Here is a 14,446-nt window from a genome sequence, read left to right as displayed (position 1 = left end):
TGCGCGGGAGAGGGGGGGGGGGGGTGTGTGTTTGTAAAAGTTTCAAATTGGTTACCTTCCTTAATAAAATTAAGTTACTGAACCTTGTTGAAATAAGGAAACAAAATGTTAAGCCCTTCATGTAGTGACTTGCATATGTCTTGTTACGCTGAAAGTCAGTTCACAGGACAGAGAAACATATCTTAAGGTGACATTGGATGTGCTGCTTTGTCAGTTTTGTGAGTGGTGTTCTTGAAAATATCAAGCTGTGTAATACCAGATTAAATATTGTTGTCATTTAGTTATGATTTCTATTTCTGATGCAGATAGTCAACCAGGTGACTCCAGCAGCAGAAGCAGCTCAGGCCCCTGAGGAAGAAAGTACAGAAACGATGGTCCCTGCTGATGTGCGATGCCAGTCACCTCTTCCCAATGTGATACAGACTCCAGAAATGGAGGAAGCTGGTGCCAGTGACAGTGGAGCAACACAGGAGGCCCCATTAGCAGCAAGCAGCCCATCAGTTCCTGTTGCTCCCAGCCTCAGCCCACCAGCCGTTGTTAATTTTTCGCAGAGCCGCGAGATTTGGCGCCGCAGGGCTGAAGCGGCTTCTGCCTGTTCGCTTACGCCTAAGCCTACCCAAGCTCCCTCACCTGTCCCATCACCGTCACCCGTACCGACACTTCGACAGAAACAGACCCCTGATCTTGTGATGGACTTGCCTGACAAGTCACCGTCGCCACCCGACGAAAGCAATCGAAGTACTGGACCGGAAAGTCCAGATATGACCACTGCTGCTGAGCGTTTTGCCAAACAGAACCAGTGTACACTTAAAAAGAACACAAAGGTCAGTAGTGTGGCATCTGCATGTCCTGCAGCTGGTACCCAGCAACAAACAGATGCACAGACACAGACACAACGTGCACGTCAGGCTGTCTCTCCTGCAACCAAACCTGCTCCACCACCATCAAAGCCTCAGGTAAAAGTCAAGCCACAAGTCTTGAGAAAGCCAGTTCTGCCAGCAGCACCAGTTCAACCCTCACCAGAACCCATTCGTAAGGATAGGCCTACCTCTCAGGAACAACATGCAGCAGACTGAAGAGGCTGCAGTTACAGTCAGTTGAATTGGTGCTAAATTGTTTGCACTAATACAGGAATTATATTATATTATAGTCATCCTCAAGATACAGTAAAGATGTACCTTCAGATTTCTTTTCAAAAAATAAAACTCTTGCTTTGTGAACTTTTATCCACAGCTGCAGTTATGGCCATGTACAGACAATACTCAACATATATGTACTTTGCAGTGTGTCATGGTGGCCTTGCCAATTGGTGGTGCCTGGTACTCCCTCCTTGCTAAAGTAATATAGTAGTGACATTTATGATAGTGTGTGTATATTAGTTAGTCTGAATAAAAATAAAAGGATTGCAGAGGTTATTTAACATTTTGTGGCAGTAAAGATGTTTGTTACATCAAGATATTTTTTATCCTTAATGTGTGTAATGTTAGTGATGTGGCTGTGCTAGTATTGTGCTGAATTTTTTATGTATGGCTCTTCATAAAGCAATCCCTTTCATAAGCTTTTATAACTTCCTTATTGCTGTCTAACTATGAGTTTATTTGTATTCTCTACCATTAGTACTTTTCATCATTTGCATCCCTGTCATATGTACAAAGGAAAGGAAAGTAACTTTTAACTTTAGTGTTACTATTTCTTATTCTTACTATTCTGTGTAGCATTAATCTAATTCATATTTTTTGGTACTCTTGCTTTTCTCATTTTGTTTCTGATCCTCTTCATTATAATAAGAGAACTTTTACCTTTAATGTGCCATAAATTTCTCTGTCACAAATATAAATGTGTCACATTGTGCTTGGCTGTTGTAACAAAATTGTAAGCTGTTCGTATCCACTATTTGTAATAGTACGTACAGTACTTCAAAGCAGTTGTTAACATTATATTATGAATGAAAAGTATGTAATGGATATCATCAGTAGTTCTTCAGTATGGGCATATTGTGAACTGTCATTGGTGAAAACCTCTCTGAGAAAATTTGATCACTCATTTGTTTAAATTCTTGTATCAACATATTTTTCATCTCACACAGAGCTTCTTGCTATTCTAGATTTTACAACAGAATGTAGCTTTCTTGGTCTTTCTTTCTTACTAATTAATGAATTTTTTCCAACATTTCTGTCCTTGTTGGTGGGCGAAGTTAGATATTTGTGTTCTGTATTGAACAAAATGTGTCTCATGCTTGATGTTGTTTGATAACTATCATTTTGTTATATTAGAGTTATTTTAAAAGACTGAACTTTGTAATAAATATATTCACATAACTGTGTACAATAATGTATGTGCTGATTGTAGCATAAATGTAGGTTTTCTATTGACACTGTTATCTGTGTGTGTGTGTGTGTGTGTGTGTGTGTGTGTGTGTGTGTGTGTGTGTGTGTGTCACATTAGATAGAATGACATAAGCTATCTACTATGAACTGACAGAATGGTACTATTAAAATTGTCTGATTTTACAATAAGTGTAGAGTTGGATGATATGTGATGTATTTTTGCATGTTTATGAAGATAGTCACAACTTCGTAGTTCCATTGAACTGGCTTTTGTTAAATAAAATGATCCAACCTATAGTTCAGTTTTTATCAGTATTATGTACAAAAATCGCCTAAGATCATGAGGCCTAAGTTGAGCCCCTCTTACCTTACGGGTAACTGCTCAAGTGTACCGCAATTAAATATTTTGCTGTAAATTTCAGTCAGTGATACGAACATTTGCATGATTTTGTTAAAATACAGACATTTGGTTCTGGTAACACTATTCTCCTATTGTAAATGTGATAATTGCTCTTGTTCTTTACTTGGAGAGATTATTCATGTACTCAGTAGTTCTTGAATATGACGTAAAAAAAGAGTCATTTATGTAAATTCTGCTTATACCCATTTTTTCATGTGATACTTAACATTTCTGTGTGGAATAAGTTTTTTTCTGTTACTTGTAAAAAGATGTTACTGCAACCACTGTGGAAGAAGTTTAGTGCTGATATAAAATATTTCCATGATTTGTGTTGTTGCCAAATTATGAATTTTTGTTCCAGAAAACATTTGAAAATTCCTTAAAACTTTATTTGGTTAGTGCAGAGAGACACCATGTATTTTTTCTTTCTTTTTTCTTTTTATTATTTAAGAAGTAGTTACCAGAGATTAAAAAACATGTTTATCCACAAAATCTTTCATTGGTTAAGTTTAATTGTGAATGAGTGAATTGTTAACAATATTGTTATATGAATTACCTTGTCAGCTAATTTATACTCAAATATAACTGTACAATAATCTGTTTCTAAGTACGCAAATCTTTCTCTATGGACTCAACAGCAATATGAGATTAGATGTGAAATGAACTAGATTCTGAAGGGATTTCACATTACTTTAAGCTGCTATTTTTGTGTGTGTATGGTGCGATACATGGTTTCCACTGAAAGATTTTATATGCAGGGAATTCATACAGTATGAAACTTGTATTACAATTGCTGGAGGAATATGTGTACATCTAAATATATATGAACAGTTTCTTATTTCTGTATTATCCAACTGCTGTTAGGAACAGAACATGGTCAAAAATATGTAACATATTACCATTTTCTCTTCTACCATAAAATGTATTTGCATGTTACCACTTAATAATACCCATGAGTCCAAGAGGTAGCTTACTTCACAGGACTGTGTACTAGGAAAGGATCTAGGAAGAGTTAGTATACTATCAGATGATAGTACAAAGCCACTTCTGTTAGGAGCTGCAGTGTCAGTTATTAATATTGTTAGCTTGGGGTCATAGAAGAGAGAGCAAAGTGTTTGGTATATAAATAGAACTGTAATGGGGCCAGCAGTAAGGCCATTAAACATCTACAGGTGAGATGTGCCACTATGATGAAAACATAAATATCATAAATATCTGCCACTCTGAACCCGAATCAATTTTTCTAATAGAGGAAGAGAGAGATAAATAATAACAAGCACACATACCCATCATATTATGGGTAGAGTAGCCTTTGTCACTTAGTGACAGACAGAGTTCACATTCAATGGAGACTGCTTGCCATTTCATTTATTAGTTTCCAGCATATGTTCCTGAGAGACTTGAAACGTAGTTTGTTTTGTTGTAGTCATTAACAAAAGTTCTCATAGTGTGAAAAGACAGAAAACAGAAGGAAAAACACATTACGAGTGTATTTAGGACCTTAAAGAGGATATGAATATTTTATGTTACTGTTTTTAAATTACTATGATAAGAAAAAATTAAAAGAATTTCCAAAATAGCTTTCTGTTCACAGACCAGCCCTATTATTGTTTGGTAATAGTATGTCTCTCCAGGTTTTTTCCCTGTCTAGTCTTTTTACAGATCATCATCAAAATATTATGTTGAAATAAGGTTCTCTTTTTAGCCTTTTCTACTTACTTCTGAAAGACAGATTTTTGTCAACTGATAATTTGCTGGCACTGATCAGGTTTTTGAAAATGGATTACTTCATATCATTTCAGAGATTTTCCTTGCAAATGTGTTATTGAAATCTAAGTGACTCATTCTGTCTGCTGTACCCTTTCCTCAGTTTGATATAATGACATAGGTTTACAGGGAATTTGGACAACCCATCTTAAAAGTCTACAACATTATTGTCTGCCAAATTATTGCCAACCTATATAAATTCTGTTTACTGAAACATTGTTTTGCAGTAACCCAACTAATACAAAGGATACTGTAAAATGTGACTAGAGATTTGATATATTGTTACATCTGAAAATAATTTTGAGAGACCATTACCAGTCACAAATTTTTTTGTTGACTAGATATTAAAGTTGGTCTTTAGTCTTGGCATTCGCTGTGGCCATCTATGTTCAAATGAAATGGCCGTCTCCTAGTGGCATGTTCAGTTACTTCCATGCCTCCATAGAACTTTTTAAGTACAGTTTATCAACTTGCAGAGGAACTTAAAACACATCAATACAATAAACTCTACAACTTTAATACCTATGTTTATTTGTGTTAACTGTTTTTCGTATTGTCACTGTAGCATAAAGATTAGGTTTGTACCTTGAAAAAAAGTTGCTTTATTACATAATTGTGGCAGCTGACAAAAATTTGTGACTGGTAGCAGCCTCCAAAAAACTTTTCCATATTTTTGAAACAGTCATGGTTCATTAACACTTAATGTCTCTTTAAATTGTTACATCTTATGCCACGGCCATTAAAACACACACATTCTGACTTGCCTGACCAAGGAAGGCAGTGTTGATAATTCACTTGTCAGCATATGAATTGCTTCCGACAGAGAGAAAAAATAATCAAGCTCTGTTGGGAAGGGTATTTTACATGGTGAATCACTGACTACTTGGAGATGAAAAGATTATTCTTCTGCAGTTGTATGTGTGTCACTCCCCGACCTCAGGGAGTAAATTTCATTTTTTTTTTATAAGTGTGTTTTATAACCTGTGTCACTTCTCATGTATCACTGAGTGCAGCCTTTATACCTTTCCAAAATATTTGGTTTATGTCAAGTTCACTAAGAAGAAAAAACACACATTTCGGTTGCAGTTGGCAGGTACATAAATAGAGGCCACTGTCGTATGGCTATAATGTGGACAATTACCAGAACTAGTCAAAACGTTTAGAGCTTATATCAGTAACCAGATTGACTGAATGTAATAATCACACTTTATGTCATAACAGAAAATATCTTTTAAAGATTGTTGAAACACTCTTGGAATTTCTGCTAGTGTTTTTGCTCAGAATGCGAAGGTCCTATACTTAATTATGCATAACTTAAATCTTTCATTGTTGCAGAATTTTCAGGTGATACATGTTTATTCCTACAACAGAGGATTGTAACTTGATATGCACAGTGGTAATAAGCTGATAAATTTTGGTGTTATTGTATCTTCAGTTAAATAATATTTAATGGTGAGATGATTGCTTGACGTAAAATATTCAGTAAAATAGAGATTCATGCTTAAACCATTACAGGGTAACAACTGAATAAATGCTGTATAATGTTCACTGTAGTTGCTGTGTGTGATATGAAGGAAACTTGGGGCCTGCAACATATTAGATACACCTCTATTCTGCTGATTTATAGGGTGCTCTGAATAATGTGACGATGTAATAGTCAGCAACACAGAAATAAAAATTTTGACAAGAAGCAATATGTATAGAGGGCAATTAACCCACTAACATGGTCAGTGTCTGTACATTATGAAAAATGGGGGGGGGGGGACTTATTAAAATTGAATTCATCTAATTACCAGTGCATTTGGAACCGACTAAGGAAAGGACTTACCTCAGAATTTAATAATTTACTCAGTTCAATTTTATCACCATTTTCTCAACCATCCCGCTTTTCCCTCCCTTTTTCTCTCCCTCTCTGTTTCCTTTCCACTAAGTTCCTAATTGCATTATGCATTCCACTTTTCATTTCTCTTCTTCTTTAAGCCAGCTTTACTTTTCACTGTGTTCCTTCTATCATTTCTAAACTGAAGGTGGCACTGCGTTTCTCTTTGACTCCTCCCCCCCCCCCCCCCCCCCCCACTTTTTCTGATGTCTTCCTTTCTTCTTCATCTCCCTTATTGTTATGACTGTTGGGCTCTCTCAGTCTGGGGTCTGAGTATCCTGTGTCTCCTTTCCATCACCCCACAACCAATGCCTCCTTCCTCTTGAAGGAATGAATGTTGAAGTTTCAAGCTAGTAGTTGCCCCCTAGTATTTACCGTACTGAGAATGTGCCCTCCTTACTTTCCAGCTCTTCGTAAGTAAAGGAATGCAATGATGTAAAGGACATTTGATTCTTTTTGTAATAGATTTTTAGTAAATCTTGTAAAAATGCTTCAACAATTGTTGTTAATTACTGTAAAATTTTCTATGTTTTTGTATTATGTCATTGCTCTTGTTGCTGTTTCCTGACAATTTGGCTCTGCTGTTGAAGTTTCCTTTCTGGTATGGCTGTGACTGTCAGATTAGGCCCCAGCAGAAGATTAGCAGTGAGCTTAAACACCAGTAGAAGACAAGGAGAACAATAATGTTCAGGCACCTAGAACATTTTATAATACTTGGCTGTGCAACATATTAGGTAGTTACTGTTATCTTGTTAAAGACAGTAATTTGGCTGCATTGACTTCAGCCAATTCAAAGACACCATTGGTGGTGATGATAGGCATTGCACAGTTGGCCTCCATAACTAGCACATTTTGTAACTAGTGAAAGTAATACTTTACAGAACTAATGACCAACTCTACACCTTTTTAACATAAGGCCAAACTTAATTCTTTAAACTATTTTATTGTAATTAAAGAGTTCCATATCACTGATCTGTTTTTCAGAAGATCTGTTCAGTACTATGGGAAATACATGCTATTCACAAATTTTGCAATTGGTTCAACTGCTAAATTGACAGAAGTATTGGATAGTAACTAAAAGAAAGTTTTTATGTCCACCCCCGAAACCACTTACATGTTGTCAATTTAAAGTAAACAACATTTTAATCTTTTTTTAAGTTTATGTAAAATTAGGGCCGGAGTGTGGAGCAAGTAAGAGGAAATTTCACGCTACTTCATATAGGTATGTTTCAAGAAATAATGAATTAGGATGTCGGGCCGAACAATGACAGATAAATGCTTTCAGAGTTTAGTTCATTCTACCTTTAATAGATTTTGTTAGTACTGTATTGATACTACTAGTAAAGACTCAAAATCAAAGATCTGAAATACCTACAGGATTTTATATCTGCATACAGATTTGCTTTACTAACCAGGTGGAGAATTGCAGAATGTTTCATGGTCGTGATCAGAAGGAAACAAATATATGTCAAATTATATACAAAATTGTTTTGTATGCTGACTTTTTCCCCTACATGAATGGAAAGCCTGTAATATAGTATGTATTTAAGTTAGAACTAATCCAATGTATGCTGTAGATGCTTCATTTACGTATACCCTCCAACATTCAACGAAACTTGTATTTTTTAAATATTTGCCTTTTTAGACTTTTGTAATGTGTGTATATCATTGTACCAATGTTAATAAGGGAACATAACACCAAAGTTAATATAAATTATAATCAATGAATATTTTGGACAATTGTAATTGTGTAACTGATGGAATCAGCTTCCAAGTTCAGTATTATTCATTGTAGAGGAATGATGGAATGTGTTTTGTATTATGTATTTTTAATGTTGCCATTATTCTGGCAGCTGTCCTTTGTTTATACAACTAACTGTAGCATTTGGATATGTATACTACTTCAGAGTTCAAGCTGTAAGTATGTAATAAACTAATCTGAAGTTGAATGCCAGCTTGTTTATCCGTCCTCTATTGTACCTGGAAGCTCAAGAAAAGCTGTGTAACTGTACTTGGATGATGTGGATATTGACAAAAGATCGTGGGAACTACATGTACCAAAAGGAAAATTCACTTGAGATAATTAAAAAAAAAATTGAGGCAGAATTGCTGGCAATTTTTTACTTTCAGGACGCGATACAAGGTGTGTGTGTGTGTGTGTGTGTGTGTGTGTGTGTGTGTGTGTGTGTGTGTGTGTGTGTGTGTGTGTGTGTGTGGGGGGGGGGTTATTTGTTCACAGTCTTGGTATCGGTGCTGAAAAGCTTCAGCTGTTAGGTCCTTTAACTTGTCAGTCACATTATTTTGAGTGTTCTCCAGAACTGCAAAATGATGTCTTTGTTAAGACCTTTTTTTTTTTCAATTCCAGGAAGAGAAAAAGGTCACAAGGTCTCAGATCAGGTGAATAGGGGGCCTATGAAATAACAGGAATGCCTGTATTTGCTTTTTATCTAGTTATTCAGTTCCAATATTTGAAATAAGATATTTCACACACATAACAGTGAATATTTATTTCTGTCATTGATCTTCTCATGTTGTATTATTTTATGTTAGTTTTCAGCACTATGTTTCTTATGTTTCTCTCTGTCTCATATTATTATGTCTTTCATTTGTGGATTTTGTAATAGAACTATGTTATTCATTTATTTTTATCTTTAACATTTTTAAAGTATCTGGAAGTAAGTTCTGGGTTGTACATGTTCCTGCTCGAGCCACACCGTGTGTTTAGTGTTCTAACTTGTGCCGTATCACTGTAGTTGTTTTGTACTGAACATGTTTAGGGAGAATTGATGAGCACCTGGACCAAAATTAGTAAGGCAGCTGCAGAACAAAACTACATAAGTCAAAAATGTAGAGCAACCTAGGAACAGTATATAATAGAGGGAAACATTCCACGTAGGAAAAATATATCTAAAAACAAAGATGATGTGACTTACCAAATGAAAGTGCTGGCAGGTCGACCAAATGAAAGTGCTGGCAGGTCGACAGACACACAAACGAACACAAACATACACACAAAATTCAAGCTTTCGCAACAAACTGTTGCCTCATCAGGAAAGGAGAGGAGAGGGAAAGACGAAAGGATGTGGGTTTTAAGGGAGAGGGTAAGGAGTCATTCCAATCCCGGGAGCGGAAATACTTACCTTGGGGGAAAAAAGGACGGGTATATATATACACACACACACACACACACACACACACACACACATATATATATATATATATATATATATATATATATATATATATATATATATATATATATACAGACACTTTTACTTGGGTTGGTAGACAATGATGTGCACAAAGGTTAGGTGGTTGTGTTGCCGCCAAAACACGTTAAAGGACGGAGAAATTCGGGAAAATTTCGAAAAAACTGCGTGTAATGTATTGAAAGGAGTGGTTTTGTGGTGGCAGATTATGAAAATGAGGCTAACAATTGTCTGACGAAGAAATAATGACGTTAAAACCTGTGGGAAGCGGCTAAAAATTATCAGTGATGTGGGAAAAACGGAAATGGAAATAAAGTGATAGTTATTAGAAATAGCCGAAATGATTGTTTAAAAGGTGAAAGGAACTGTTTGTGAACTAGAAACGGTGGATTTTATAGCAGCGGTAGTGTTGAAAGCGGCAAAAAAATTTTTTTGGTTATGGTTTGGAATGGGTTACGTATTATTGAGTATATATAGGCGGGATAAAATTGTATAGCAGATTACGGTAAAAAGGAGAAGGTGGATACAAAGTGAAACTACTGGCAAAAACACACAGAGAAAATAAGACGACAGGAAAGATTTCGAAATGCAACAGTGACAATAACAAACGTAATTGTTGGGTTCAAATTAATGATATTAATATAATAGAGGGAAACATTCCACGTGGGAAAAATATATCTAAAAACAAAGATGATGTGACTCACCAAACGAAAGCGCTGGCACGTCGATAGACACACAAACAAACACAAACATACACACAAAATTCTAGCTTTCGCAACCAACAGTTGCCTCGTCAGGAAAGAGGGAAAGACGAAAGGATTTGGGTTTTAAGGGAGAGGGTAAGGAGTCATTCCAATCCCGGGAGCGGAAAGACTTACCTTAGGGGGAAAAAAAGGACGGGTACACACACACACACACACACACACACACACACACACACACACACACACACATATCCATCCACACATATACAGACACAAGCAGACATATACAGAGGCAAAGAGTTTGGGCAGAGTCCTTCCCTCTTTCCTGACGAGGCAACCGTTGGTTGCGAAAGCTAGAATTTTGTGTGTATGTTTGTGTTTGTTTGTGTGTCTATCGACGTGCCAGCGCTTTCGTTTGGTAAGTCACATCATCTTTGTTTATATGAAAAATCCAGTATGGAATAATGATAATGTTATGAACAGTATAGTTGTTACTCAACATATAGCAGAGATGCTGAGTCACAGGTAGGCCCCCATCGTCAGTATTGGGTGCGCACACACACACACACACACACACACACACACACACACACACACACACACACACACACACACACACAGAGAGAGAGAGAGAGAGAGAGAGAGAGAGAGAGAGAGAGAGAGTGTGTCTCTATCAGCCAAGGCCAGACTGCGAGCATGGTTGGAGAAGCAAACTGGGTGGTGGGGGTAAGGAAAAGGCTGGGGCAGAGAGTGCGAGGGATGGTGAGGTAAGGTTAAGTGCTGCTTGTGGGAACATACCGGGGGAGGGGGGGGGGAGCAGTGGAAAAGGAGAGAAGCAAAAAGAATAAAGGACCGTGTATTGCTGGAATGGGAACAAATGTGCTTGATTCCCTCAGGTGATGCAGCAGACCAGCTGTGAAGTCTTCTGTGAAGCTTACTAGTCGCTTGTAAGAATTCAACCTGCTAGGTTCCAAAACTATATAATCTTCTGTCATAAGGAAGTTTCATTGGAAGGTCACCATTGCCAAAATCATACGCTCCAAACAAAAACTTATGCTAAAACTGAAAAGAGTAGCATCTTGCTCCTGTGCATATAACAAACATTTGGAAAGGGACAATACGTTTCATTCTTCCACCTACCTCATGTTGTTAGATGCTGATGAACATAACATAATTAAACAAACTAACAAAGCCTCAACTATTGCCTTGTTGCCTTTTGGTAAGAACTAGTGTTTTTTATATACATAATAATTTATCTGATTTTACATTCAGATTTGAAATGCTAAATTAAAACAATTTTAATAATGATAATAATATTTATATAATTGTTTGCAGACCTATCTTTTTTAATAAATTACTATCCATATATATTTTATTTCCAATTCATTGCTAATTTGTTCTCATTTTCAAAAGAAATAGTGTCATTAGGGATGGAACACAAGTTCAGACTGGAAAGATGTGGAAGGCAATTGGGCACATGCTTTTAAAGGAACTATCTCAGTTTTGAATACTAAAAAAAATCAGTAATGGATATGTTGTTTTATTGTGGGCTTACATGTTACAATATGAGGTCCATTGTTTACATCTATATGACATATGTAATCTTTTTAATTATGTGTTTGCCCCCCACCCCCACATTGTGCAGTGAAGTTTATGAAATAGATTTAGAATATATTATCTTCTTGGTAACACTAAAAACAAAACAGATTTCTATATTTCTAGCTACGTAAATTTTATAGTGAACTCAGTTGCTTTCAGTACCCTTCAATTTAATGATACACACCGTGGCTTTTTACATTATGTTTCCATCGCTGCCAATAAATTCTTTCAACTTCTTGTTTATTGTATCCTCTGCTTCTTTCTTGTAACTGGCCTGTAAAAGGAAATGTTTTGTACACACAGTTATTGCTGGGAAGTCTTAGAAATAGAGCAGTGTGAGAGAACTAGTGTATGCAACAGCCATACAACCAGAGACTACTGGTGTTAACAGTCAAATATGAGGGGTTTTAAAGAAACGGTAATCTGGTGAACTAAAGCAAAATTTCAGTGCAGATTGGGAGTGATGTGAAAATTGGAAACAATTTGAATAATGATCAAAATCACTCGCTGACAAAAATATCTGTGCTATATACAGGGTAGGTTAATGGCATTGTGCAGAATGTGTAGTAGCCTGTGTTGGCGCTTTGCAAGATCTTGTCACCATGACAGAGGAAATCAAGCTGCGGGATGCTCAATGCAACATGGAAGTTCTCAGTACACATGGATCCTCAGATGATACGTCACATCTAAAAAGATAATTTGGATATACTTGCTGTTAAAACAATTGGCTGTGGAGTGAAATAATGCTTAAAACAGAAGTTTATCTCTCTAATCCAGGCTATTGCTTCAGGACATTTAATCCAACCACACAGTCAAATTGTTTTGAACACTGTTCACATTGTGAACCTATAATTACAGAAACTCACTATTTTGCTCCAACTTAGTCCCCAGGGTTAAACTGCATCCATGTCAGAAGTGCAGATGAAATTTAATATATTGGTTTTTTGGCAGAAACCCACAGCCTCACAGATATTCATACGCACTTGCAGTAGTCTATGGAGACCTGGCAATGAACAAAATCATGGTGAGTTATGGCAAGGTATCTGTCATCATCGCAGCAGGGTCATGGAAACTTGTTTGATCTCCCGCATGCCAGCTGTTCACATGCAGCTGTGACTCATGTAGTGTTGGAACATGTGGACACACTCATTTGTGGTGATCGATGGATCACAAACACATCGCCATGCAACTGGACATCTGTGTTGTTAGTGCACACACACTTGTCTGCCAGTTGGAGTACTCAAAGGTGTGCCCATTGGGTTCCTTTCTGCCTAACAGAAGACAATAAAGAGCAATGAAACTGGAAACAAAATGACAGTTCTTGGAGTGGTGCCACAGCATTTCACCTCCAAAGAAAAAGTTCAAAACCACGTGCTCATCCAGTAGAATCATGGCGATGGTCTTCTGTGACTCTGAAGAGATTATTCTGTACGACGTCCTCCCTTAAGGTGCAAAAATCAACTCTGAGGTATATTGTGCTACCCTCAGGAAACTGAAGAAACAATTTCAGTTTGTTGAAGCCACATAAATGCAAATGAACTTTCCTTGTCCATGACAAGGCAAGGACTCACACAAGTCTGGGCACCCAAGAGGAACTTGCAAAACTTCATTGGACTGTTCTTCCTCATCCACCCTACAGCCTGGACCTCACATCTTCCAACTTGCATCTGTTTGACCCAACTCCATGTGAAGCAGTATGTGGATGATGGGGAGCTTATTGATGCAGTAAGACATTGGCTCTGACATGGACAAGTAGAGTGGTATCATACAGGCAGTTGCATTGAATGGAAGTTACGTTGAAAAATAGGTTTTGTAGCCAAAAGAGTGGGAATTAATATAGTGTATTGGAATCTTGATTAAAACCAACCCGCTTTAAAAAAAAGTGTTGTATTACCTATTGAACTTCTCTTGTAAGGAATTATAGATCAGGGTGTCAGACTAAATTATAAAAGAAAGTTTCGCCAAATGACTGCAAAAGGCAAAATACCAGTACAGGTCGTAAACAAATCATAAGCAGTACTGGAACAAAAAATTTAAAAATAAAGCAATCCAAAGAAAAATAGTAAACCACATATGATCAAAAACTTCAAATCTATAGTATTTTTACTTGCTATCATGTATTCAATTTACATATAAGTTGAGTTGCACCTTGGACATTGAACAGTGTGGAGGTAGTTTGTTCTTCTCCAGTCACAGAGTGTTGAAACTAAAGAGAAATCTTCTCAAATTTCCCTCAGACCTACCAAGATCTGCACCCCTATTGCAAGGAGTCTCCTGATGGCATATAGCTCTCATGATTGAAGAAATTTGGCAGAAGATTTTCAGGCAATGTCATCATATAGGATTGGAGGGCAAGGAAAAAAAACTTTTATTCCATCAGTAAGTGTATGATCTATTAGGGTAATGTCTGGGCCAAAGAAAATGTAGAAATGTTCTTAGGAGGGTAGTATGCAGATAGCTGTAAAGTTTCCTGCACAAGTCAGCATGGAGAGCAGTAACTCTTGAAAAAGAATAGAAACCCCAAATCATTGCAAGTAATTGTCTGATTACTGTGAACATCA

General features: G+C 36.8%; 1 protein-coding gene across 2 annotated transcripts in view; it reads left to right on the top strand.

Annotated features, from left to right (window-relative positions):
- Positions 1–1,656, top strand: part of LOC126263211 (SLIT-ROBO Rho GTPase-activating protein 1-like) — a 497,324-nt gene extending 495,668 nt beyond the window's left edge. For both annotated transcript variants that reach the window (XM_049960278.1, XM_049960279.1), the window contains exon 15: positions 306–1,656. In XM_049960278.1, the coding sequence (XP_049816235.1) occupies positions 306–1,076 (771 nt within the window). In that variant the 3' untranslated portion in view covers positions 1,077–1,656. The remainder of the gene's footprint in view (positions 1–305) is intronic.
- The last annotated feature ends 12,790 nt before the right edge of the window (positions 1,657–14,446 follow it).

This window comes from Schistocerca nitens, chromosome 6 (assembly GCF_023898315.1).
Source record: "Schistocerca nitens isolate TAMUIC-IGC-003100 chromosome 6, iqSchNite1.1, whole genome shotgun sequence".
Classification (NCBI taxonomy): Eukaryota; Metazoa; Arthropoda; class Insecta; order Orthoptera; family Acrididae; genus Schistocerca; species Schistocerca nitens.
Note: the sequence above shows the minus strand (reverse complement) of the source record. Positions and strands in the feature narration are given on the sequence as shown.